General features: G+C 36.3%; 1 protein-coding gene across 3 annotated transcripts in view; it reads right to left on the bottom strand.

Moving 5' to 3' along the window:
- LOC127158190 (T-cell antigen CD7-like) overlaps positions 1 to 12,805 on the bottom strand; it is a 39,407-nt gene extending 26,602 nt beyond the window's left edge. The window contains exons 1-4 of one of the 3 annotated variants that reach the window (XM_051101362.1): positions 12,470 to 12,805; positions 5,562 to 5,870; positions 4,872 to 5,017; positions 4,077 to 4,589 (exon numbers count right to left, since the gene is read on the bottom strand). In XM_051101362.1, the coding sequence (XP_050957319.1) occupies positions 4,440 to 4,589; positions 4,872 to 5,017; positions 5,562 to 5,870; positions 12,470 to 12,533 (669 nt within the window). In that variant the 5' untranslated portion in view covers positions 12,534 to 12,805 and the 3' untranslated portion in view covers positions 4,077 to 4,439. Of the gene's footprint in view, positions 1 to 4,076; positions 4,590 to 4,871; positions 5,018 to 5,561; positions 5,871 to 6,850; positions 6,958 to 12,469 lie in introns of those variants that run through there. The other 2 variants (XM_051101345.1, XM_051101355.1) reach the window with 2 other exon arrangements.

The raw sequence follows: 12,805 nt of genomic DNA, 5'->3' as shown, positions 1-12,805 counted from the left end.
CCAGGATTCTGATAGTGGGTGACTCCATTATCAGAAATATCAGTAGCAGGACTACAACTACATGCTGCTTTCCTCAAGCAACCGTCTCTGATGTGAACAAGCAACTTCGGAACATCCTAATGAAGCACAAGACTGCAAATCGAATCATCATCCATGTGGGGAAGAATGATATTCGGAAAGAGCAGTCAGAACTCCTGAAGAAGGATTTCAGTGAACTCATCGAAACACTTCGAAGACTTGAAATTCAGCCGTTCATCAGTGGACCACTCCCAGCAAGGGGAACTAACATGTTTTCACGGTTGCTCGGGCTGAATACATGGCTACAAAGAACCCGCAGTCTAAAAGGAATCAACTTCATCGACAACTTCATTCTTTTCTGGGGCCATAGACAACTGTTTAAGCTGGATGGCCTCCACCCAAACAAACTTGGTGCAAGAGTGCTAAAGGACAACATCTATTTTTCACTCCGTCATCCTTCAGTGAAGTGTGCCAGTCCACCCAACATGAATGGCACAAACACACACCTGGACAAAGTATGAGTGACCACAGGACTTCAAATCAGCTTCAGAGTCATCATGTGGTCGACACATCCCACCAGGACACTGACAGCGCCACACAGCCTCAACCAGCATTGCTCATGGACACCATCCCGGCTGAGCCCTGCCCACAGAGCTCATCACAGACAGACGGTGACATATTACAACAGCTCCAAGACTCAGCGCCGAAGGACGACTTTCTGGTAAACAGCCAGGGAAGTCAGGACAACATATTTCAGCCACCGGAAACACCAGAGCCACAGCCCCACTCACCAGACACATTGTTCCTCTCTCCAGCATCTCCACTTCTAAGCTTCTCACAGAAAATGGAGGAACTGGTATATGCTGGAACCAGACTCTCCCACTCTTTTGCTGCAAGCCCCCAGATATCAACTAAAAAACGGCAGGCACCACAACCACCAAAGCCTGTAGGCCCAGTTTGCCCTCCTCCTCCTTTGAGAGCTCTCCAGCCACTGCCACAACGCCAGGGCCAAAACCCTCCTCCATCTGCTGTAGGTGAACCAAAAACAACTGATAACAACTCTCAGTGATGTGTCGGGTCCCCACTACGATAGCAGCAACATTAAGGAATGTTTACAGAACAAACCCAGTGTGTCTGTAGCTTTCTCTGTCTCTGTTTTATCACATGATAGAAAGTCTAAGGCCTTCTCAAGCCATGCAGCTGACCCATCTAATCTGCGGCCTATTAGGTATCAAACTAAGACTTCTCTAGAGACAAAAAGTAATGGCATCAAGCCCCCCCAAACTTTACTTTCATGAGTGTCTGCAGAGCTGGTAGGAGAGGTGGCGGTGTAGCTGCTTTATTTAAAGATGTCTATCAATGCAAGCGTCATTTGGTCAGTACTTGTCTTTTAAATATCTAGGGACTGTGCTGAAAGGTGCTCCACGCATTCTATTTATCATTATTTACAGGCCTCCAAAATATTCTCCAGCCTTTGTTGAAGAGTTCGCAGAACTGTTATCAGTGATTTCCTCAGAGTTTGACTGTTTTGCTATTGCAGGGGATTTTAATATTCACATAGAAAATGCAGAAATCAAAACCACAAAAGAAATAATAACCGTTTTAAACACTTTTGACCTGATTCAGCATGTGCATGGACCCACACACAATCGTGGACACACTCTTGATTTACTCATTAGTAAGGGTCTAAACATTTCATCCATTGTCATTAAGGATGTAGCACTATCTGATCACTTCTGTATTTTCTTTGATATATTGATCTCTGCTACCAGTGAATCTAGATCTGTCTCTGTTAGAAAGAGATGCATTAACGAAAACACTAGTGTGCTATTTATGAAGGCTATATCTTCAATGCCAAGCATTTCTGCAGACTCTGTTGATCTTCTCCTGGAGTCCTTTAACTCAAAAGTTAAGAATGTCATTGATGACATTGCACCAGTGAAAGTCAGTAAGACAACTGGCAGACAAAAATCATCTTGGAGAAAATCAACAGCAGTACACAGTATGAAAAGACAGTGCAGAAAGGCTGAGCGGATGTGGCGGAAGACGGAACTTGAAATTCACTATAGCATTTATAAAGACAGCCTTCATGCTTTCAATGTGGAACTAGCCACAGCAAGAAAGAAGTTATTCTCAAACCTTATAAACAGCAACATAAACAACACTCGCACTCTTTTTGCTACTGTTGAGAGACTAACAAACCCCCAAGTCAGATTCCCAGTGAAATGCTCTCCGACAGCAAATGCAATGAGTTTGCTTCCTTCTTTTCCGAGAAGATCAATGATATCAGAAAGGTGATTACCACATCCTTAGGTTATGCAGAGGTCAGACAGATTTGACCGCAATTTCAAAAAGAAGTCACTATGTCTGCTTTTGAAGCAATTGATAGCAAAACTTTGGAAGAAATAGTACAGCACCTTAAATCCTCAACCTGCAACCTTGAAACACTTCCCACATCTTTTTTCAAAAGTGTGTTTAACTGTTTAGAAGCAGATCTCTTAGAAGTGGTAAACACCTCACTTCTTTCTGGGACTTTTCCAAACTCCCTGAAAACTGCAGTTGTTAAGCCTCTTCTGAAAAAGAGCAATCTTGATAACACTACATTGAGCAACTATAGACCAATATCAAATCTTCCTTTTTTAGGCAAGATTATTGAAAAGGTAGTTTTCAATCAGTTGAACAACTACTTAAACTCAAATGGATACCAGGACAATTTTCAATCTGGTTTCCGACCGCATCACAGTACAGAGACAGCGCTCGTTAGAATAATAAATGATATTTGCCTATATTCTGATTCTGGCAAAATATCAGTGCTGGTACTGCTAGATCTTAGTGCTGCGTTTGACACTGTCAATCATAACATTCTTCTAGAGAGACTGGAAAACTGGGTCGGGCTTTCTGGGATGGCTCTCAGTTGGTTCAGGTCATACTTAGAAGGGAGAGGTTATTATGTGAGTATAGGAGAGCATCAGTCTAAGTGGACGTCCATGACATGTGGAGTCCCTCAAGGCTCAATTCTTGCGCCGCTCTTGTTTAGCCTGTATATGCTCCCACTAAGTCAAATAATGAGAAAGAACCAAATTGCCTATCACAGCTATGCTGATGATACCCAGATTTACCTAGCCTTATCGCCAAATGACTACAGCCCCATTGATTCCCTCTGCCAATGCATTGATGAAATTAACAGTTGGATGTGCCAGAACTTCCTTCAGTTAAACATGGAGAAAACTGAAGTCATCGCATTCGGAAGCAAAGAGGAAGTTCTTAAGGTGAATGCATACCTTGACTCTAGGGGTCAAACAACTAAAAACCAAGTCAGGAATCTTGGTGTGATTCTGGAGTCAGACCTTAGTTTCAGTAGTCATGTCAAAGCAGTAACTAAATCAGCATACTATCATCTCAAAAACATTGCAAGAATTAGGTGTTTTGTTTCCAGTCAAGACTTGGAGAAACTTGTTCATGCCTTTATCACAAGCAGGGTTGAATAAAAGTATTGATTTCTTTTCAAAGAAAAAAAATTCTGACCCCCAACTTTTGAACAGTATTGTACTGTTAAAAAAAGGATTTATATTTTAAATAAATGCTGTTCTTTTTTCTTTTTTATTAAAGAATCCTGTAATAAAAGTATCACAGGTAATAAAAAAATATTAAGCAGCACAACTGTTTCCAAAATGGATAAATCAGAATTTTAGAATGATTTCTGAAGGATCATGTCACATGTGACAGTGACGACTGTAGTAATGATGCTGAAAATTAAACTTTTTCAAAGCAATACATTGTATTTTAAAGTATATTAAAACAGAAAATCATTTTTGGGGGGCAGTCATGGCTTAATGGTTAGCGAGTCGGGCTTCATTATTCTTGTAAAGCAACAATTAAATGTGTATTACTGAAATATACATAGACTAAAAATTAAAATATTTACATCAGATGTTTAACGGCAACTTTTAGACAATATGTAGAACACAAATTCATTCATTAAAAATTGAATAATCAAATGCATAGATAACATAGAAATTAGTTTCAAAGGGAATCAAAGCATAGTATATACAGCAAACCAAAATCACTCATTTAATGCTAGGTTTAAACAATCATACAAAGCTGAAATAAATACACAAAATAACACAGTATACAACATTCACAGAAAACAGAGGAGACTGAAAAATCAGTTTAAACAAAAAGACATTTAGAAGCAATTAACATTTTTTTTCTGAATCCTCGAATGTTTGCATATTTCAACAGAAATAGGTCAGAAAACCAGCCTCAATCAGATGTGGTGCATACGACTGAATGAGCTGAATGAGTCACAGCAACATCAAAAAACAAGTTACTTTTTGTGTATGTATATGCACCACCTAATGTGGTTTTCTGGTTACTTGGAATTACCAAGTACATTTTTAAAAAAAAAAATCAACCCAGTACTAGGGATAGTTATGTGAATGACTCAAAATCTCTTCCCTTTCATTTCGTTTTACAGTCATGACCTCGTACACTCCATTGTTACCATTGTCACACCTTTTCTCCTCTTCTTCTTCTTTCTCTTCTTCTCTTTTTTTCATCAGTTTCTTCAGCTGGGACAAAACAGAGGAACAATTCAACTTGATTTGTTGACACACTTGCTGAAAAATGCTTCTTGATATATAGTACAATAGTGTTGGTCATAGACACTGACTGAGTAAACATGGCTGGAGGTAAAAAAAAAATAAATAAATAAAAATAAAAATAAAAAATACAGTGACAGACAAATTTAAAATCTGCACTTTCCAGTTTGCATATGTGTAATGCATTTACAAGGTTTCTGAGGACCTTTGGATTTACAGATATGCAATCAGTTTTAGGTGTATGATATTCACCTTGGGCACCAGCCACACTGCAACAACAAGGAGTATAAGTAAGAGCACACTGCCAGCTGTCAGAGCCGTCACTGGTATCAGTAAATCATTCATGCCACCCGACTTTGGATTAGCACTTGTGGAAGGGGCCGGATTGATCGGTGGCTCTGTAATGAGAAATCCAAATAACTTTAGTACACCAAAAGTACACCAATTAGTCTCTAATGCTCACCAAGGATGAGAATAATAATATTGTTTTTCTTTCAAGACCATTTTGTATTTGAATATATTTAAAAATGTAATTTATTCCTCTGATAGCAAAGCTGAATTTTCTGCAGTCATTGCTTTAGTCTTTAAAAAACATTTCTCATCATTATCAATCTTGAAAATGGCTTTGCTGCTTAATATTTTAGTGAAAACGATAATTTTTCTGGAATCTTAGAAAGTTCAAAAGAACAGCATTTATTTGAAATATATTTTTTGTATGTTAACATCTTTGCCACTTTTGATTAACTTAATAGTTCCTTGCTGAATGAGAGCATTGATTTCTTTCAAATAAACTAACAAACAGAAATAAATAACCCAAAACTTTTGAATAGTAATGTATGTCTTAAATCATGTGTATTACTACAGGTATTGTAAATTCTAAATTGTTTGTAATTAAATACTGAAAATTACATGTCAATAAACAAAACAGAAATGTACACTCACCGTCCACTAAAAGAAAAATGCCTGACTCATTTATTGCACATTTCCCAAAGATATCACTGCAGGAGCACCAGTAAGCCCCAGTGTCTGTCAGTTGTAGGTTAATGATGTCTATAGTTAGAGTCTTGCTGTCATTTTTGACTTCAATACGTCCTTCATAGTCTGGATGAGGAGTTATTTTCTTGGTTTCGAAACAGTAGTAGACAGCTTCACGTCTGATCACACGTCTGCTGTTCAGATACACACCCAGTGCATCTTCCTGAGGTGCAGGACACTTGAAGGTGTAATTGTCACCTTTATATCTGATCTCATCTAAAAATGATAAAAGAAACAGCCTGGATCAGATCATAGCATCCAAACAAACAGAAGGTAAGTTTGATATAAACAGTCGTGAGAGAACATAAAATCAGATGTTCCTGGCACTAATTCAGACACTAAAACCAACACCTGGACAGTGTAGATGAATGTTTCTAAGTCACATATTTTCTTAGCATTATGAGTAATTTTGCTTATTTCTGCATAACAGGTAAGTGCTACATTGTAACTACATTAACTATGTTGATAGTCTACGTGTTTACAATCTACAAGGGATAGTTAACTCAGAAATAAATATTCTGTCATAATGTATTTATGTACCCTGATGTCATTGCAAACCTGTATCTAAAATATGATATTGAATGACACGAAGGTGAGTGAAGTTTTTACTCTTAAGTTTTACCATTATGAGGCACTTTGGATGTACTCACAAATACATACAGTCAAACCAAAAATGATTCAGACACCAGATATATTTTTTGATATTTGGTTCTAAGTGGGTGCAGGACACTATAGTTCATTTATGTAAGAGAGGATAGCAAAAAAAATAAAGCAAACTTTGACATATTATACCCCAAAACTCTTCATACAGTGGACTACCAGTATAATTGATAAAAACTGATTTCACACTTTGTATAACTTTCTATCAAAGTTATCTGACATTATCAAGATGAATTTGTTCTGACACACTTTAACTTTTGAGTTCTTGTCATATTTTATGACCATTTTCTAAACTATAGTGAATAAGCTGTGACAATGTGAGAAATGTTGAAGGTGTCTGAATAAATTTGGGTTTGACTGCATATAAAAAACAATAAATTTATCACTATCTAAAGATTATTTCCAATTCACATATATAACCCTAGCTGTGAAGTGATTGAAAGTAGGTAAAATCTACACTAATGTAAACACTGCTGCAACCCTTTGTAACACACAAATTACCAAAATGTATAACAGTAAAAACACAAAGCACTAACCTGCACTTGCAACAAAGTTGCTAAGACATAGAACAACCAGCAAAAAGATGATGATTTGCAGAGACCTCATTGCTATTGCCATCAGTATCTTAGTCAGTGCCCTCCACCTAACAGGAAATAAGAAAGCTTCTGTGTGCACTCCACCAGTGTATATATATGCGCTCCAGCCCACAGTTTCTGATCACTGCACTTAGTCAGCAAACCACAGATGACTGAATTCATACCAAAATATTCAATAAAACATTATAGTTTTAAAATGTCAAAATCGAAAATTGTTCCTTTAATTTTATTTTAAAAATATTTTATTTCAAAGTAAAGGCACCAGAGATACGAATAATCCTCAGACACAATCTGGCTTTGTTAAACAAAACTGGGATGTTACCCAGCTGCCTTAAAATTTTAAGCTGAATCAACTCAAATATCCAAGTTGTCACTTAGTACAACTTAACATTTCCAGTTGATTAAACTTTTTTGAGTTGACTAAACTTAAAATTTTAAGGCAGCAGGGTAACAAATTATTTTAAGTTGACTTAACAAATAGTTTTTTACAGTGCATGTTTACACTTGCCATATCAGAAACATTGTGCATGCTTAAAGGTGGGTTCTTAAACCATACACTAGCCAATGAACACAAAATATGTTTGATGCTAGCTCTGCGATACATGTAAAATTCGCCAAACATCACCATGAGAATAATATGACGTTATTAAACTGCGGAGAAGTACCAAATTGTTGCAGTTTTAATTCGATCTGTCTTTTACATGACAGTTGCATTGGCACATATCTGATTTATATCTGATTTATTTCCACATATGAATGAGGCCTGAATCTGAACTCGAAATATCTGAATATATGCAGTTTTTTCCTGTTTACACGGTCATAAAACACATCCGACCTGTGCCACATATGAGCAAAAAATCTGAATTGGGTCACATTTAATTGATAGTTGTAAACAAGGTCACTGTCAGCAAATATGATTTTTTGTGCAAATCCGATTGAAATCAATCATATTTAGATATAAATGGCATGAAATACATTTCCATTTTGCATGAAAACCATTTCAGGCTACATTCATATGTGGTTTGGAATTCCATTCAAATCGCATTCTTGGAAATCCATTTCATTCTGACTGTGATTCGTCATATAAAGTGATCCAGTCTCTTCAAAAGACTTTGATTAAACCACTCGATTCAAATGGATTACTTTTAAAATGTCTTTATGAACTTTTTGAAGTGTAAAACTTTTGGTTGCATAGACTTTCAAAGGAGGGATAGAAATCCCTTGAATTTTAATTAATTCATTATTTCATTTGTATTTCAAAGATAAATGAAAGTCTTACAGGTTTGGAAATACATGAGTTTTTTTTTTTTTTTTTTTTTTTTTTTTAAGTGAACTATCCTTTTAATTCTTGTTTATCAACCTGCCTTAATCTTTTGTGAGTGTCAACAGAGAATAAATTTTTGGCTGATTCTACTAAATTCCCAGTAAGTCTAATATACTGCTCAAAGCAAACACTATAGGGATAAACAAAAGTATTTAATACATTAAACAATTACAATGACTTTTGAAGCATGGGCTTTCATTTCACAGAAATCTCAACTTTTTTTTTTTCTAATATTATCATTTGTTTTTAAAGATGAAATGTTTGCAACAACATTACGGTGAGTAAATGACTACAGAAATGAGGATTTATTCTCAAAATAACTCAGTATACAATATTTACAGAAAATACAAATGGACTAAAAAATTCAATGTGAACAAACAGACATTTAGAAGAGATTAACTAATTTCTCTGAAATATGCTATATTTCAACAGAAATAGGTAAGAAAACCAGCCTCAATCAGATTGAAAAAAAGTACAGAGATGAAAATGTTTCTGTGGTGTAGTAAATATAGAAAAGCAAATGTAATTTCTACATGAAAAAGATTGTTCAGGTAATACTAATAATTAAACAATAAAAAAAAAAAAAAAATTCTTTATTGGTACTCAGTTGAGGCTTGTAGAAGTTACAGCAACGTTATAAAATTAAGTAAAACCAACTCAACTTTTACTGATACTGATGTTCCCATCATGGACTGGGCATAAATAATTAATAAGGTATTTTTCTTTCCTGTTTTACAGCTGTGTTTTACATTATTATCATTGCTTTTGTTGTAGGATTTAGTAACTTGTGATTTTGTTACATCTTGAGGTTATTTTCTACTTAAAATGACACACTCATACTCAAAAACAATCCAAAGAATGTTACCGTCATTGTGTATTGTGTACCAAGTATTGAGGTCTCTGTGTTCGGATGAGTACCACATTTCAAATAATACAGATACAGTGTTTACATGATATATATTGTATAACTTATTTAGATGTTTTTAAGTAACATACACATTAAAAGCATTATTTAATTAGGTGCTATATTAGTAAAATCAAAGTATTGCCAAGTAAGCTTTGATTAGGTAAAAACTACTCAAACTTTTATAGGCCAAGCTAGTGTTACTAACAGTATTTTCTTTGTTAAATTTACTTAACTTAGGTAAGTAGATTTTATGTAATTCTATATGTGAAGTTTTATATAATTACGTATTTTTTTTTTCTTGTTAAAGGTGCAACAGGTGATTGTCTTCAGAAACATTTTTTGTTTGTCACATCCCGATAGCAATCATTAAGTCAAGTTACGTGGTCTAAATGTATTTATTTGTATTTATATATTCTGTGAAAGGCGTTCGTCCAACTAAAATGCTCGGTCCGAACATTACAATAGGCTGACGTACCTGCCTGTCAACATATGTATTTGCATAACTCTGTGCAACCTGTTCACGCAGACAGCATACGTCATCAGCGTGTTCACATACGCAATGCAGACAGAGCAAGAATGGCAGGCGAGCATCAACAACCCAATCTTCCTTCCTGGTATTGTAATACTTTTACTAACTATACTATAAAGTGCTCTCACGGTTAATGACATGTGATGTTGTAATGGCCACTAGAGGATTTACAGTAGTTTTCTGGCAGACTGACAACTGCGCATGTGCATAACATTTATCTATACGTTCTGGAAAGGTGAAGAGATGACTCGCTCTACCGGCATCTGTCTCTCTTTATTTTATATATTTCCTTTCTGTTTGTGACCTGAGTTGAATGCAGGCTTGTGTACATTTTTCCTCGCACGATTCCAATGTTTTATTAAACTTGCGAAAAATCTGCCATCTTCTCATCTCCCGTGCATTATTAGCAACACAGAGTTTTCCTATTTGAGCTGCTGAACATTTCAACTCAGTGTTACAATGTATTGTAGTAATGCTGTCTCTGGTCGTCAAGTCTGTCTGTGCGTTCATGCATTCAGGAGGCGTGGGTTTGGACGGTGATTTGCAGGGATGGTGGGACGTTCACTTTCAGTGCTATCAGGCTAAAGTTAGCTTTTTCCAAGATCTCCTATTGCACCTTCAAGTTCAATAGTACATATATTGTACAGAGTAGAGCAGTAGCAATACAATTTACTTAAAATGTGTTAGTGGAAATTGTTACAAAAATTTGTTACAAAGTTATTTTTACATGCAAAACAGTATAAAAAACATACATGACTGTTGAACAGTCATGACCTCATACACTCCTCGTTACACCTTTTCTCCTTGTTTTCCACCTTCTCCTCATCTCTTCTTCTGCACAGTTTCTTCATCTGGGACAACAGAGAGGAACAATTCAACTTGATTATTAACCTCTATACCTCTATAAAATGCCTCTTGATATATAATACAAAAGTGTTGGTCAAAAACACTAAGGCCTGGTTTCACAGACAGGGCTTAGTCTAAGCCAGGATTAGTCCACAGTCCAAATAGGACATTTAAGTAAAAAAAAATGCACCAATATATTTTAAGATCAGTCAGTGTATGTTTCTGTCAGTTGAAACAGCTTAGACTTACATTTTATTCTAGGACTAGGCTTAAGCCTTGTCTGTGAAACTGGAGGTCTGTGTTGTGATCTCTGTCTATTTCAAGGACTTTTATGTTGAAGTGTTTCTCTGCCCCCAGTATTTCTGTGTTTACTTCCTATGTTTAGTTCCATAGCCTTGTTCCTCTTGCTTGTTCCTTTGGTTACCCTTGAGTGTTTCTATGGTTATTCACTGACTCTTGCCCCTTGTTATCTTGTTAGCCCTTGTATATATATATCCCTGGTTTGTGGCTAGAAGGGATACAGCTCCGACTGGAAACTAACAATGAAATTATTTGTTCTACCTATTAGATTGTGTTTTATTAACGTATACACCAACCCAACCCTAAACATAGCCCTTACTATAATATAAAAACAGTATTATTGTTTTACAGTGTGACAAAAATAATGTTTGATTGATGTGCGCATGCCCAGTAGCCAGAGCTGTATCCCTTCTAGCCTGAACCATATCCCTGTGTGTGCCTTGTTCAGTGTCAGTCTTTGTTTCCTTGGTGTAAGATCCTGTTCTGTGTTTCTGATTTATGCCCTTAATAAACCCTACTGCAAGTGGATCCTGTAAACACCATCGTTACATTAAGTCAGTAAACATATGGCTGGAGGTAAACAAAAATACTGCAACAGACAAATTTAAGATCAGCACTTTCCAGTTTGCATATGTGTAATGCATTTATGAGGTTTCTGATGACCTTTGGATTTACAGACATTCACCCTGGAAACACAAGGAGTAACGATAAAAGCACACTGCCAGCTGTCAGAGCCGCCCCTGGTATCAGTAAGTCATTTATGCCACCCAACTTTGGATTAGCACTTTGGAAGAGGCCGAATTGATTGGTGGCTCTGTAAACAGAAGTACAAAACTTCTTAATGGTAATGTATGTCTCCAGGTATTGTAACTTCTAAATTGTTTGCAATTAAATAAACCAAACATAAATGTACGCTTACCGTGCACCAAAAGTAAAACACCTGATTCATCCATTGCACATTTCCCAAAGACATCAATGCAGGAGCACCAGTAAGCCCCAGTGTCTGTCAGTTGTAGGTTAATGATGTCTACAGTCAGAGTCTTGCTGTCATTTTTGACATTAATACGTCCTTCATAGTCTGGATGAGGAATTATTTTCTTGGTTTCGAAATAGTAGTAGACAACATTACGGCTGATCAAACGTCTGCTGTTCAGATACACACCCAGTGCATCTTCCTGAGGTGCAGGACACTTGAAGGTGTAATTGTCACCTTTATATCTGATCTCATCTAAAAATGATAAAAGAAACAGCCTGGATCAGATCATAGCATCCAAACAAACAGAAGGTAAGTTTGATATAAAGGGTTGTAAGAGAACAATCAGGTGTTCCTGGCACTAGTTCAGACACTAAAACCAACACCTGGTCTGTGTAACTTAGATGAATGTTCCTGCGTTAAGTCATGTGTTTCCATAGCATTATATGAGTGACCTGAGGGTGAGTGAAGTGTTTTTTTCTCTCTTTCTCCATGAGGAGACTCACAAATGCACTCACAAATACAAATATAAAAAAACAACAATAAAATTATCACTGTCTAAAGATTATTTCCAAGTGAAGTGAAAGTGAAAGTGAAGTGAAAGTGTAAACACTGCTGCAACACTTTGTCACACACAAATTACCAAAATATATAACAGTAAAAACACAACAAGTACTAACCTGCATTTGCAACAAAGTTGCTGAGACAAATAACCAACAGCAAAAAGATGATTGTTATTGCCATCAGAGTATTGATAAGCTCACAACTTCTAGTATCACCAAGCTCTTAGTCAGCAAACCTCCAATTTGTTGTGGGATGATGTACTGGTAGACACACAGACTGTGTAAACACGATTAACAGGTAAAAAACAGGTAACGGTTACGCGTTCACATGTCGTTGCTGTGCTACGTGGTCACAAAATATCACAAAAGTATTGCGGTTTAAAAATAAGTGATTTCAAGCCGCTGAAACGCAATTAGCAGCGGAATGTCTTGCAAGGATCCTCTTAAACAGTG

This window comes from Labeo rohita, chromosome 3, assembly GCF_022985175.1.
Source record: "Labeo rohita strain BAU-BD-2019 chromosome 3, IGBB_LRoh.1.0, whole genome shotgun sequence".
Lineage (NCBI taxonomy): Eukaryota > Metazoa > Chordata > Actinopteri > Cypriniformes > Cyprinidae > Labeo > Labeo rohita.
Note: the sequence above shows the minus strand (reverse complement) of the source record. Positions and strands in the feature narration are given on the sequence as shown.